The following is a 15,104-nucleotide window of genomic DNA, read 5'->3' as shown; positions in this document are numbered from 1 at the left end:
AATGGGAGAAAAGGCTACAACAACCGATACACAAGGGGCATATTGGTGTTCATCGATTCATCGATAACTGCTTAATGCCTGTGTCAGACTTTTCAAAATGCAGGTTGACGAGAGACGAACATATCGCCTGCTGCGCGAAGCAAAGAAGGCCAAAACCAATAGACACTTTCTCTCGGATCGTTTCGTATGAAATTTTTCTCTAATTCTCTTGAATAATATACTGCATAAATACCGCTTTTACGAAGTACTATTTCCAATAGCAAAATGAATTTTTCAATAATATCGTGGCCCATTGCATTATTCAATTGACTTTTGCCAAATCTGATCGATTACTCAGCTCTTGATGCAGTCAAAACGTTGATAATATGACTGGCTCGTGGCCTCGATGAGTCGCAGTTGAAAACAAAGCAAAAAATTAGCCTTTACGAGCCACTGACGTTTTCAGTTAAAACATTGTCACCGGGACGCTTCGCAGTGCAAATGTGCTCTGTGTGGGACCTCACACGTATCTGAATTCCCATTATAAAGTCTGCGACGACGGGGGTGAGCAAAGGATAATATTTTACAAGTCAGCAACTCCTCGGCATGCATGCATGCGAGGAGGTTGCGAAGCCTCGAGCTGATAATGAACTGCCAGCTCCCGAAACAAGATGTTTTATTTCATTTTTGACACATTTGCCTTAAAACAAGCATATTTTCAAAAGTTCGTGAGCCAAAAGCCCTCCGATGAGATTCCACGTTTTAAAATGTCTAATTTATGGATTATGCTAATTTTCGTACGAGGCAAGTTGCACATTATCAGACATTTTTCGACAGGCTTTTAATATCCATGATGAATGCCTCTCAGGATTTATTGCTCAATATGTGCTTCGCGCATCTTTTCGTTAATGGAAAAAGTTTGGTTATTTACCAGGCTATCCGCGTGTGCTTGACCATTTTCGCAATTCGACAAAAGCCTCGAACCGTTTGCAGTCGGGTTATGAGCAAAAAAAATTTCATGATTCCCCTTTAGATTCAAGCTCCATGTCGTTCGCGTGTGAGTAAAATATTCAAGGTTCGGTGTATTGGGATTTGGGAAAAAATTGAATGAATGGAGAATTTCGTAGACGAGGATCGTGTTGATGTTTGAATAGCAAAGCATCGAGAGGTCTGGATGCCGATACGTTTTTTCTTGATAAATAAATCAATAGTTTTCGCACGCATAAGCCGGAATAAATGTGAGGTTGTGGGATAGCGAAGGCGGCGCGGGAGGCAAGCAAAATATACTGTGAATTTGGGAAGCACCGAGGGTGAGTACGCGCGGTCGGTGCGTGGCTTTGACGATCATCTCGTAGGTCAAGCAGCTCGAGGCGAAGCCAATACTTGGATGGATGAACGCTTAGCCATGCACGGGTTCGTGCATCGATCGCGCGGAGCTGGCGGCGCTATTTCTGAGCTCTCATCGTGCTAACCAATTGAATTTGTTGTCAGTAGATACGCAGCCGATAATTTGGGCACGAGAGGGGAGGGTTCCACGGTGCTCTTGGGATCATCCTCGTGCGTACGCGCGATGTAGTTTCGCAATAAAAGAAAAACTGCTGGCGAAAAACGACACACGCGGGGAAAGTTCATTCGGAGGAAGGAAAATGAGTGCGATTAATAAAATGAATCTCGAAAAAAATAGAAAAAACAGTCTTGAAGTTGAGAATTTTCGAAATTACATCGTTTCAATGAATTTTTCCGCAAGCACGCGCGATAACAATTTATTTTCATATCCCAACCAGCAGCTCGAAATCTCGTCAAGTCGTTTCGTCTCTCGAGTCGAATCGCCCCCATAAAGTCTCGTGAAAATATAATCGACAGTTAGAGCAGGGAGAAAGCACAAGAGAAATTCCAATTTGGAAAATGGCTGTGCGTGATGAAGAAAAAAATGATAAACCACAAACGTATGATAATTCAATTTGCGGGCATCTTAGAGACGCGGAGTATACAGAAATACATGTTTAATACGAATACAATATTCCTAAAGCTGTAGCGAGATATTTATCACTGTTTTATCTTTTATTATGCTTAGGACCGTCCTTTTGGGGCTTGATTAATCCACAATGGTCCCTGTGCACGAAGGGAAGACGGCAAAGTCCAATCAACATCGAGCCGGACAAACTCCTTTACGATCCTCACTTAAGGCCGATGAACATCGACAAGCACCACGTAAGTATATATACACCAGCGTTAAGCGCCGTGTTACACACGATCGAGACGTTTTCGCTTCGCTTGAGTTTCGAACTATTTTATGGAGAATTCAATAATTTTCGATTTCACTTGTTTTCGTAGATTCCTCATGAGATTGCAAAAAATTGGTAAAACGGGACGAAAAATAGCGAAAATTTTGACGAAACGAAATGAGAGTCGAATGTGGTTGATGGTGAAGGGAAAAGATAAGCGGAGAGAAAAAAAACTGTCGCAATATGATCAAAACAGCTAACAAAATGTAAGAAAAATCGTAGACGATTGAACGAAAATTCGTTTAGAGCTGAATTCCTTTCGTTTTTAACGCCACATCCATCAAATTCGTTTGCACTTATAACGCGAGCGAAACAGTTTAGAAAATAAATTCCAGACTTATTCGCAATTTCATCCAGAAACTTTGCAGCGTAGCGGCGATAGCCCAAGAACACTTTTATCAAAATGCAAAGGTGCTACGTTTCCCAGAACGCATTCACTCGTTGCACAGCGTGTTTCGCGCTAGAAATGATCAACGATAGCGCCTCGAGCTGGAATTAAAAACTGTTGAAAACTATTGAACCACGCGGCAAGCGAACCGAGAGCGGCTCGCAACAGTGTGCATCGAGCCTAACGCGGCGAATGAGTGTTCACAGTACAACGCAAACTCATTGAACGCCTGCACACCTCGTGCCCTCAAATTTTACTTTATACAAAGATTGATACTTTCGTATGATGAGCCATCGCTAATACGCTCACAAACAAATTCGCGGAAGTGCACCTTATAAAATTGCAACTTGAATAAGTAACATTTTTAGATATTTTGAGTTCGTTACGAGTTCGAGTGAAACGCAACGAGAAATTCCCGACGAATTATTACTGCTGAAAAAATCGAGTCGCTCAATTTTTCTCTTTTAAGGGCTTTGTACACTTGTGAAGGGCGGAACAATCGAAAATTGTATTTATCAGATATTCTTCGAGGACAATGTCTGAAGAATATTCTCACGAAGTTTCATAAAGATCGGAGCATTAGATTCGCAGCTATTTCGACCGACCGCCCGGTTGAATCTTTGAACGCGATTATCTCAGATCGTCTTTTTGAAAAATACCTTTACGGTGGACAAGATTACTAAAAACTATTAATCCGATCCATACGAAATTTATACCACTTGTATTTATTATGCGATAATAGCTGGGGCGAAGGATTTCGTATTTTGGTGGAAAAAAAAATTGTAACAAAAAGCCGAAAATTAAGCACGTCAAAAAATGAATTTTTTGTAAAACTGTCGCCATCTTTTTTACGTCAACATTTTTACCAATCCCTCTTCCAGGCCCAAGCTATTGTCATAATAAATAAGTCGTATAAATCCGGTATGGATCGGATGAATAGTGTTTTCAGTTATCATGACCACAAAAACCAAGAAAACCGAGTTTTTTCGCCCGCTCCAAGTGTATATAAGGCCTTAAAATTATTTCCGCTCAATTTGCCAATGCACAGGAAGCCTGCACTGAAACGATTCGAGCCTAACTGTACCGACGACTCCTGACGAGTCTCATGGAAACGAAACAACTATTTTTATTTCAAAATTTCCTCATTGCAGCAGTTGGCCATTCTCGACGCTTTTTTTACGATCTCTCACGACTTAATCCCGGGCACGTTTGGGGTCACCCAACACTGCCCTATTAACATCCCCCAAGAATATTTGTCTTAGCTTTTTCTTCGTAATTTTGACGAAAATGGGGACCTTTTTGGTTTATCACTATCGTGTGTCCTTACGTATAACGACAGCGAGGAATAAACCCCCCAAATGTGTGTGACGACTCTAAATTTCCGATGGATTTTGAGAATTCTTCTCGATCGCATGTAATGTGCTACTTAGCACACGCCAGATTATTTCGATATTTTACGAATGATGGATAATCACGATGGTCAATACTATTTTATTCGACGAAGATCCGTCGATACGTAATTACGAGATAACATTTGGCTCTGTCGTATTAAAGTTTTCCACTCGTTGCCTTATCCACAGTCTGCTTTTGCCTCTGAAAAAAGCTACATCACCGTTCCATGGATTTGGGATAAAAATGCTTAAATTACATTAATATAAATTCATTAGTCCATTCAGTCGAGTATCGCGGAAAAAGAAATTGTGTAAATTACTTTTACCATAGTGTCAGGATTCTGTATCGCCCATTTTGAAAATTTCTACCAAAAACATTGTAATTTTCAAGTAAATTCCGAATAAAAACATTCCAATTGCGTATTTTTCTCTGACAAAGGTTCAAACCGTGCTGTTTTTTTTCCTGCCTAGTTTACCAAGTAAACATTGTAAAATTAGTGTTGACTCGATGATGAGCTGTTGAGTAGAATTATTAATCTCGTTCTGCGTACTGTTTTCACAATCGAAATTTACAGTTGAACATAGTGAAATTTAAGGAGCTCGAACACAAGGATCGATCCTCACCAAACTGTTTAGATATTCACTACGATAAAAAGCAGAATTTCATTAGCATTTCAATATTTTCGAAAGTATTGTTTGAATCGAGAAACCCATTAAACTCGCTCATATCGAAGCCACCTTGATATATTTCGCTGAAAATAAAATAAACTCGTTTTGTCGGTCCTTCAACAGATATCCGGTCAGCTACAAAACACTGGACAATTTTTAATCTTCAAAGTAGATAAGGACTCGAAACCCGTCAACATAACGGATGGGCCTTTGGCCTATCGCTACCAATTCGAGGAGATTTACATACATTATGGTATGAACAACACTCACGGATCGGAACACCGTATAAATAATTACGCCTTTCCAGCAGAGGTGAGCCACCACGACGGTTATATTCATTTTCTCACGCATCCGTATTAATAATTGTGAATTGTATTATTAGTGTATTAATGTCTCGGTGCACCCGGGGATTGACAATCCCGGGAATGGAGCGAGGAAATTATCGTAGAAAAGTAGTTCGGTGTTAATAACGGAAGGTCGAGAGTTTACGAATATATAACTTTACGACAAATATACGCTCTCTTATTTCAGATCCAGATTTACGGTTTCAATGCGCAACTTTATCACAATATGAGCGAAGCGCAGCACAAAAGTCAGGGACTCGTTGCAATTTCGGTTATGGTACAGGTGAGCAGATCAACGTGGAATAAAGTAATGTTTAATTGAGGCGAAAAATGTGTGGAATTATGGAAAAAGGGATTTTCATAACGCGCAGCTTCAATGATTTTCATTATTTATATGCAAATTTTCAATAATCTGTTGAAAACAAAACTTTCGAGGTAAAAGCGTACGGAATTTTCGATAATTTAATAAAACACATTTTTAACCATCAATTACCCCTTTTTTATGTCAGAAATTGTACCTCTTCGTTCCAACACTCGCCAATAATACGAACATGAATATTTTCAATATTCCCAGCAAAGTACTTACCCAGCTACGAGAGCCTGGGTTAGTATTTTTTTTATTATTGTTTTTTTCATTCGAATTTTTTAATAACAATTTTTTGTTGCACAGATAAATTCATGCTCGATAATCCTTCTGAATATTAATTTCTACCAATTTTTCTCCAGTCGAAAAAAAAAATGATCGAAAACGGTCGTTGGATTTGAAACCTTCAAAAATTTGTTGTATTATTGCCACTGAAAATCCACCGGCTCATAAGTTTTTGAGCTATATTTTGCTTAAAATTAAAAATTCGAAGATAAAACGAAGAGAATTTTATCGATGGGAGGTTCGTGTCAGTGCGTATAACGACATTTTTGAGCACACTGCTGTTAACACTGTCAACGCCTCGTTAATACATTGACGTTGTTATTTCTGTATATAGTTGGGGTATACGCTGAATTCTGAACTTCGAGCGATAACGAGTGTCTTTAACAACGTACAGTACAGGAGTAAGTACAACTTTGATGTTAAACGCTTTTACTCTATCCATTATCCATAACGTGAAATCGATAAAAAATATAATGGAGGGAAAAAAAAACGAATTGCCACCTTTCGTGAGATCCTCCTGGCAAACGAGATGCGAAATTATCAGCAGCAGTGTACTTTGCAATACGTTAAAATTGGAATATTATTCAAAAGACAAGAGTCCTGTGGCTTTGCTCTCGATACACGCTTTCAACTATTTCAATTATTCACTAAAAATTTTTGTAAAAACGAGCATCACGATATTAATGTTTCTTGGAATTGAATTTCTATCAATTTTTTTTTTCTACCAGCTTCGTCTGTTCCTTTCTGAAACCAAAGTTCTCATACAGGGAGAGAATTAAATTTGAAAAATTAGCGTTCAGTAATGATAAATTACGTTCAGTAAACGTTTTGTAAAATTTAGTATACGTGCCATAAATTTCACAATCTGCAAAATTAACGATTATAAAACTAAAAATTCGGCAAAATATTGAAAATTTTACAGCGCGTTACCGGAATAAATATTTTTCGTTTCTCTTCTCCCTGCAGTCAAATATATCCGGTTAATTTTACAGTGAATTTCACGCTAAATATTACCCTTTTATTATCTCCGTGTACGAACAAAACGAACGAATTGGCACATTCCTTAAGAACATTTTTACGCCAAATTTCGCCAGCGAAAAAGTGATACAAAATTTTTGTTTTCATAGCGAGAAATTTGTTTTTAAATACAGAAATTTTGTATAAACCTTTTTTATAATTTTTTTCACATCGTTCGCATCCAGGGATGCGATGACGTCAGAAGCGTTAATATAATTTCGTTCGAAAGTTGTGTAGGCGCGCTCTTGTTACGCTTTTATCAATTTATTATGGAAATAACGAATCTCGAATGTAAAAAAAGAAAAATCAGACCGAGTCTGTTGAGTTCGAGGGCCGAGTTGAGTATTTCAAACTTCTGGCTTACAGGTGACACTGCTTCGGTACGAAATTTATCATTGAAGCATCTACTGCCTAAAACGGACGGATACATGACCTACGAAGGTAGCACGACTCATCCAGGATGCTGGGAAACAGCAATATGGCTGATACTTAATAAACCAATTTATATAACAGCACAGGAGGTAAACTTCGAGCCAGTAAAACGCTCCATTCGAAAGCGCTCGTTGAATCCTTTTGCCTTGAAATGAAGAAAAAAAAATCTCTTTCTACTTAGCTCTACGTTCTGAGACGACTGATGCAAGGTCCGCCTAGCACGCCGAAAGCTCCGCTAGGGAACAACGCAAGGCCACTGCAGGGTCTCCATCACAGGACAGTGAGGACGAACCTCGATTTTCGAAAGGTACTGAAAATTATCGTTTTATGTGACTTTTATTGCGAAACCTTTCGTCGCATTATATCCCAGTGAGAAATATCTTGCAAATTTCGCTTCTGCAATTTTATACCAAAACGCTTTTCCAAGCAGCAAATTGGGCAAAAGATTTCTAGTGATTAATTTTTAGTGGTTTTTCCAAAATTCGTGAAAAGATCCTTGAAAAACGCCCAATCGACTGAGCCTCCCTGCTTTGTTTGTTAATTGCAGCAGGAAAATGCGAAATGCCCATCGATGAAGCAGAACGCACATTACAGAGGTAACGTGAAATATTTATTTTTCCATCATATAACGAGGCATTTACGAGCCAACAGGTGGAAGATAAATTGCATCGCACGCGAGTCTAAAAGTGCTATTTTTTTTATAGCGAACACGTGGCCAGAGGATGACTCGAGGTCGCACCACGTAGTCTGAAGGGAGAAACATCGTCAAGGCATTGTTTCAATTATGTATAATAATATGCCAGGGCGCACGTGCGCACGTGCGTGGGTGCGAGGCGCTGCGTGTGTGCGTATGTGCGCGCGGGTGTGTGTAAATATTTGCGCCAAATTCGTCAGTAACGTATTCAGCCCCGAACCTAAGCCGCGTCTAACGTCCGCCAGCTCGAATTTATTAGACAGTATTTCTTTTCGTCGCTCGTCATTTCCTCCATTTTTATTTCCTCTGTTCCGTATCTCTCAATTCGTTTTATTAAAAATGCGATTTCAGCTTGGAATTAAAATTCCGACGGAATTAGTACCCTCTCCGAGGGAATTGCTTGCTTTCGTGAACTTACGTCGAAGCAGACTAATGAAACTTTTATTTCTCATCGAACCAAAGGAACAATGATTGGGCGTATTGTTAAGGAAACACTAAGAAACGTCCCCCTCCGATTTCGCTGAGGTTTCAACGCGCTGTGGCTCTCTTGTAAGCGCTTAATATGTGAACCCTCTGCAAATAGTTTAATAAAGATTCAGAGGACGCGAAGCCTCTGATCGAGGGGCTTTCGCGCAGGGTGACTGAAAACAGCGAGAACGTTCTTCACCTGCATCCGCGCGTTCACTCGCTCCGCGGGCTTCCCCTCCACTTTTGATTATATTCGTCTAAAACGTCTTACCGAGGGCATACGATCTTAGCGAGATGGTTCTACTAATAATTTCGAAAAATCTCCTCGCTGAGGTGTCCGGGGCGGGAACGGAGGTCCGGGGACCCTGGAAGCAAGCCTTGACGGAGATGGAAGGCTCGACGTCCCTGGCCTGTCCGATCAGACGATTGAAACGTGAAAGGGAGTGCAAGCAATAATGTACAAAAATAACAACGACGACAATATGCCTGATGTGAAGATTTTTCGAAATTTTTCCTGGTTCCATAGCACCCGTTGGACCTTTTTTTTCCTATTGAATCTTCAGCACGTTGAGACCACGATGTAATCATATATAGATATATATTTATATATTAAATGATTGGTCAAAAAGCCCCGGATGACGTTTTAGTGTGTAATCGAGAGTGCGGAGAGGATGCCCAAAGGGCGATGATTCTTTCGGTTTATTTCGGTCGTAACTGCCTACCTTAACGGCCCGTAAAGTTCCTCAGCAATGTAGGACTCCTTAAAACGCTTAACGTCATTCCTCAAGGGCATGTAAACAAATGTGTCTCTTATTAGCTCGAGACTATAGCAGCATGTTCGAAGCTCATCGGGATTGGAGTGGGAAGTGACTCGAGGTAAGACCTCGTGAGGAAGGATTTGAAATGCTACGACACGAGAACACACACAGGGACACGCGCACCGCGGACGACTTATTGAGAAGGCTTGATGATTTCGTAACAACGTGAGAGCAGAACCAACTCGACTTTGACAATAGTTGACTGCACCAAAAAGTCTAAGATATTTTATTCTCGGGACAGGAAAAACTCAAAGTTACCTTCCATTAAGCGCAGATGTGCTTTCTTTTAGTTTTGATCTTCCAAACAGAAGTCTGCAGCGGACGATTCTTTTATCCGTACAAAAATCGTTCGCATGGAGCTGCGATGGCAATTGTTGAGAGGCGAGAGCGACGGTGAGAGCGACCGGGGAATGTGGTATACTTCGAAAATTGGGAAAATCTTTTTTTCTCTCTCTCTTGACATTTTTTATATTAGCCGGCAAGGGAAAAAAGGGATTTTTTTCGAAATTTCGACACGGCGTCGAGATTCCATCGGTTCGCGGTGCCGATGAGAAGCCAGCCAGCGTGGGGAAAGCCAATAGAAAAAAAAGTATTCGAAAAAACAGCAAGCCACCGGGAGCCCTCGCTCATCGTAAAATTGACTTTCGATCAAGGCTCTGAGCGTAGCTCTTGTCAGCCCCGCAACTCCAAGCGAGGGAGAGTTAGCAAGAAAAAAAGCACCGTCTGCAACGGACTTCGTTCCAGCAATCATCCTTAGAAAGAATAAAAATGTATTTTTTATATGGATAGTATGCAAGAGATTTTCTAATCCGCATTTTCATTCGTATTTTTTCCTTTAAATCTTGATGATTTTCAAGGGACTTCAGATAATCAAACTGAAAGTCGTACGGTAGTATCTTTTTACACTTTTTCATGAATTCATTGAGAAATAAAGTAAAAAATAATAAGAAAGAAAAAATATATAAAAAAAAAAAAAATAACGAAGCCGGGGGGCTTGCCTACTAAAGAAGTGAATTAATTTTTTATCAACCTACACAGTATATTTGTCAATTAATTGAAACTTTGTCATTTGGGCAATATCTTTATTTCGCCTCAAATAATTAAGAAAAATCCATTGCAAAATGTCTGTTGACTGTTGATAAATAAAAATAAAAAAGAAAAAAAAAAAAAAAAGCCGATTCGAAAACTGTAATTGTAGAAAAATTCATTCGAAATCTTGACGAGAATCTAAATTATATATCGAATGATATTCCAGTGAATTAAAGTTAGAGAGATATGTCAGGGATAGATTAAAACTAGTGAAAATAGTAAATACATTTAATAGTGTTCTCGTGTGTGCCGTTAGGTCGAGAGTACCGAAGCGCTGCATTGCAACTTCGAGATATCCGATTCGATAGTTTTATCCGCTGCATGGATAGACGTCGACTATGGTGCAAAGAAAATTCGAAGAGTAAACGAAACTCGATATGAGCATATGAGCGTTGCTTCCCACCAGTGTGTTAATGTTGCCAGGCAACAATACAAATCCAGAAGAACCAAAACAAAGGGATGTTGATAGAAAAATTTTAAGAAATAGATAACCAACAGGGCTTTTGCTGTTTCAATTACATGACAAATTTGTGCATATATACAGCAAAAAATAATAATCAACAAGAGACACTGTTAACAATTTAATTATAGACGAGACAAGACTTTGAACATTTTTTTCATAATCAAAAGAGACGGGTTGACTCATCGAGTCAGTACGATTCGTAAATCACTTCTACTGCAACCACTACGACTCACGTAAATACAGTTACCACTGAAAACTGTTAATACGACTACTGCGACGATATAACTACACGGAGAAAACGGATTCGCTTTTTATAGTGAAAAATACATTATTTTTCAAGAATTTTCAAAGTCTTTGGACACCGATTACAAAGAGCACAGTACTTTTTGAATTCTCCTATTTTTCGTCTCTTGAATTCTAAACAGCTTTATGCGGATAGCAAAAAGTGATGCACGTGAGAAAATTCGTTTTGTTTTCGAGTGTCAATCATCGTGTCAGACCAGCACTTACTGATGAGTGAAAATTTATTGTAAATCACAAATTTTTACAGTCAGCATAGTAAATTCTGTGATAAACAGGCGAATATGCACCGAATACCTGTGACATATTGCCATAAATACAGTTTTTTTTCAGACTTGCCTGAGCATACTTTACAATGAAACATTTGAAGTGACTAAAAACATTTTTTACTATGCTTATAGAGAAAAAGACTCTCGAGCCTTTCGAATAAAAGGTATGAGTATTGGTCTTTTTATTGCGGTGGATAGAAAAATTATTATAATTGCTCGTCGAATTAATGCTGCAATCCAGTACATACTGTCCCCGAAATACAATATTCCTAGTACTGTCCTCTAGAATTTTCGGCCTCGTTTTCTCCGTGTATTTTTATGACTACTTCAACTATTACTGCTACAACTGTATTATTTCTACTCTACTGCTACTCCGACTATTGTTTTTACTAAAACAACTATTTCTATGACTATTACTACGAGTACAACTACTACAGGTATGATTTCTACTCTACTACTCCTACTATTGCTACTACAACTACAACTACTACTATCACCACTACTAATACTACGCTACCTACTAAGTACGATGACAAAGTTGGGGAGGACACTTCATAATAACCAACAGTGCAATATAAATGTATAACTGTGAGGAGAATCGTAGTTTATAAAAAAAATAAAATAAAAATAAAAATTGTTGAAGTAATTCATTGCAACGCTTTTGTATGCCATTAAAACGATAGAGCGAGGAAATAATGATTAATTACAGTTAACCAAGAAAACAAATGAAATAATACTTATACGAAGATGATAGTAAAGGAATATATGAGCATGCAGATCATACGCGATAATGAATATGAAAAAGCCATGGTGCATAGAAGGGTTGTATAGAAATATACGTGATATATATTACTATAAACCAAAAATTTAAACAATTAAAAAATGTACGACTGTGGTTAACAAATGGAGTTAATAATAAAGGGTGCGTTGAATTATAAACCGTTGAACCAATTATTTCCACACTTTATCCATTCACCACTCCTGTTTTGTGCCAAAGATACAGTTTCACTATGACAGTAGTTGGAAAATTTTTATTTAATATCCTACCGAATGATTCAAACACAAGCCTCGCTCCACCTACCTACGAGTATATTCTTCGAAGAAGCATGAGAATTTCGAAAGTAGAGCATTTCGTAATTTAACACACTGTAATGGTAGGTTCGAAGGTAAGGCTTGTGAATTTGAAATTAGATTCAAGATTCGTGGGAGCGAATTAAGACAAGTAAATTGTCGAATATTTATAAAAACAAATCATAATAGTTGCTACAAATCCGTGTCTATAAACGAGAATAGTTTAAAATCTTCAAATTAATAATGAAGCGTATCATTCTAATAAAAAATGTAGGAATGTGGGTCTAGAAGTCAAATACCGCTGGAGCATTATCGAAAGACACGTTTATTCAGTCAACGTGCTCGTGTTGAGCATTGCTTTCTCTCCATGTGTTTTGCACGAGTTCAACAAACTGTTGCCACCATCGGCTTTGAAAAATAAAGTATATGGCACAAGCAGCAATGAAGATCCACGAAATAAGGAGACAATCATCGGTCTCGTTTGAGAGTGTACTTTGTAAGGGTCCTCCGAAATCCGTTGAAGTGACGTAAAGAGAACCTTTTGGCTCAAGAGCGGTGTACGTTGTGACGAAACGAGCAAACGTTTCGAGGGTGTACGAAGTATCATTGAACTTTACAAGTGGCTTACCATTGTAAATAAACATTAACGTCGGTACACCAACGATACCAAATTGTGTGTTGAAACTGTAACGATATAAACGAAATTTTAAATGGGCAATGAAAATAAACAATAAACGGAGACAAGTGGCCCCAGTTCTATAAAAATCGATCGTTCATGTCTAGACTACTGATTACATAAATCCTTAACAAATTCCGTGTTGGAAGCTTTCAGAAGAAAGCATGGATTCGAAAAATAAATTCAAAACTATTTTTCCACAATCATGGACTCAAAAGTGACAGTTTCATTAAAAATTCTCTAAGTACGCATTGCGTAGTTTTTTATATGACGTTCATTACCAAACTTCTTGGTTTAGTCAAACATCATGTGATAACATGATAAATTAGTACACACTACGATACGTATCGACTTCCATTACACTCATTCGGGGTGTAAAAAGCATTGCGATTCCTTACTTTTGATACCTCGATGCATCGATAGCCACTGCCTTGATGCGAGGGAAAAATCGTGGCAGAGCATTGAAATGCGGAGCAGCCTGACTGCTAAAAATGCACCATCTTGCATAAAAAAGTACCAAAAGGCAAGTCCTGGCCTGGACTTTGCCTTCGCTGTTTGTATCTGACTGATTAGTCGTTGTAACAGGTTTCAAGAGTTCCATCAACCTTGTGGCATTCACTACCTGCAAAAGTAGGTTATTTTATTCAAATATTTTAATGTCATAGCACAAATTGGTCGAAGATATTTTATTACAACGGGCAATTCATACTTCAACAGTACCATACACTTCATTCGTCAGGCAATTACTGTATATCTTTTGGGTCGTGTTGGACAGAGTTGTCCCTGAAAGAGTGGCATTCCCCACAGTTGTCGTGTCCTCCGATTCTTTGGATAAAGTTACCTCCGTATCCTCGTTTTTACTTATTATTAATGTTTGCTCAGCTTCGGATTCTACATTTTGTTTATCGCTCGTTTGACTCGTTTCCATTGATGATGTTGAGGCTGAGGCTAAAACTGTACTGTCATTGTTATTTCCATTGCTCAACAGCTCAGAACGTATAAATAAACGAAATACTATATTCACCACAGAAGATGATAAATAAACTTATTCGTATCTCGTTCCAACTCATTTTGATTCTTTCACTAGAAAACACAACCCTCGAACACTCTCGAAACTGACTAGACTGTAAGAAAAATCAGGGTACCACAGGTTGTTGTCTTTTTCCGCGAAAAATTATGAAAAACAAAGACGAGAAAATTGCTGCCACAAATGAACAGATTTTTGATAATGGTTCTTCAAAGATGGCGCTTTTTCCTAGCAGCGGCCTAGGGAGTCTTCTTCCAATCACCTCAGTGAACTTGGCCGATTAATTTTTTTTAAGGTAGAGTGTAGAGACGTCCGAAAAAACACTAGGACTCGAAAACCTAGTCTAGCGCACGGGTCAGGGTCTCAAGTACAATGTGGTACAATGTGTCGCTACGATCGTTTTCGTCGATAAAAAAGATTCGACGATAGAGGTTCTCAATTTTATATAAATCGCAGAAAATAAACAATTTAAAAATCTTGATCACCCAAATAGACAGAGTATACCCATTGGTAATATCAAAACGCTTTTTCAAATTTCCCGCACTCATATTTCGTGAAAAAAATCATTGGTGTAATTACTCACGTTTACAGGAACGGTCCTCGATCTTCTTCCTATCTTTTTCCTTCGCGATCTCCGTCTTCCTCCACGACGATCCTCGCTTTCTTCCTCTACGACTCTCTTATCCTGTTCAATGGTTCCGTTCATAAAGAACTTTCCACATATCTCCAATACACTTTTCTTAATTCCCATGTTTAGAACTTATCACTTCACCACATCGCAAAAAATCGTCATTTATTCATTATCACAAATTTACATTTACTCTGGTTTTTTTTCGAGAACGAACTTGAGTATTATTCACCAAAAATTTAACTTTACATCATCGACGCGAGAGAAAAAACTTGTTATTTAATTGTACGACTGATATTGAATTTTAAAATTAACGTTAACGAAAAAAATGTCCACATTTTCGGGGAGGACTCTCCTTTGTCCACTCTACCCTACGTTTCTTTTCTCAGAAAACCATTTTTGCGTAAATATATAAGCCAATATCGAGTAACAGAAACAATTGTAGCG

At 38.5% G+C, this 15,104-nt stretch overlaps 2 protein-coding genes across 3 annotated transcripts in view; one reads left to right on the top strand and one right to left on the bottom strand.

Annotated features, from left to right (window-relative positions):
- Positions 1 to 12,194, top strand: part of CARPA (Carbonic anhydrase-related protein A) — a 60,199-nt gene extending 48,005 nt beyond the window's left edge. Inside the window, exons 3-10 of the mRNA XM_043423682.1 lie at positions 2,054 to 2,190; positions 4,836 to 5,024; positions 5,244 to 5,339; positions 6,040 to 6,106; positions 7,089 to 7,243; positions 7,336 to 7,461; positions 7,702 to 7,750; positions 7,859 to 12,194. Of these exons, the coding sequence (XP_043279617.1) occupies positions 2,054 to 2,190; positions 4,836 to 5,024; positions 5,244 to 5,339; positions 6,040 to 6,106; positions 7,089 to 7,243; positions 7,336 to 7,461; positions 7,702 to 7,750; positions 7,859 to 7,905 (866 nt within the window). The 3' untranslated portion in view covers positions 7,906 to 12,194. The remainder of the gene's footprint in view (positions 1 to 2,053; positions 2,191 to 4,835; positions 5,025 to 5,243; positions 5,340 to 6,039; positions 6,107 to 7,088; positions 7,244 to 7,335; positions 7,462 to 7,701; positions 7,751 to 7,858) is intronic.
- Positions 12,195 to 12,635: 441 nt separating this feature from the next.
- On the bottom strand, positions 12,636 to 14,223 carry bug (thioredoxin domain-containing protein bug). 2 transcript variants are annotated; one of them, XM_043423684.1, is made up of 4 exons: positions 14,027 to 14,223; positions 13,712 to 13,956; positions 13,401 to 13,624; positions 12,636 to 13,010 (listed from the first exon to the last, which is right to left on the bottom strand). In XM_043423684.1, the coding sequence occupies exons 1-4, from the start codon at positions 14,070 to 14,072 to the stop codon at positions 12,656 to 12,658; spliced, it is 870 nt and encodes a 289-aa protein (XP_043279619.1). In that variant the 5' UTR covers positions 14,073 to 14,223; the 3' UTR covers positions 12,636 to 12,655. The 2 variants fall into 2 exon arrangements, with proteins under 2 accessions (XP_043279619.1, XP_043279620.1); XM_043423685.1 differs by lacking the exon at positions 14,027 to 14,223 and having other exon boundaries at positions 13,723 to 13,881.
- Positions 14,224 to 15,104: the final 881 nt, after the last annotated feature.

The sequence above is a fragment of the Venturia canescens genome, chromosome 7 (genome assembly GCF_019457755.1).
Source record: "Venturia canescens isolate UGA chromosome 7, ASM1945775v1, whole genome shotgun sequence".
Lineage (NCBI taxonomy): Eukaryota > Metazoa > Arthropoda > Insecta > Hymenoptera > Ichneumonidae > Venturia > Venturia canescens.
The sequence above is the reverse complement of the archived record's forward strand: the minus strand, read 5'-3'. Positions and strand labels throughout refer to the sequence as shown.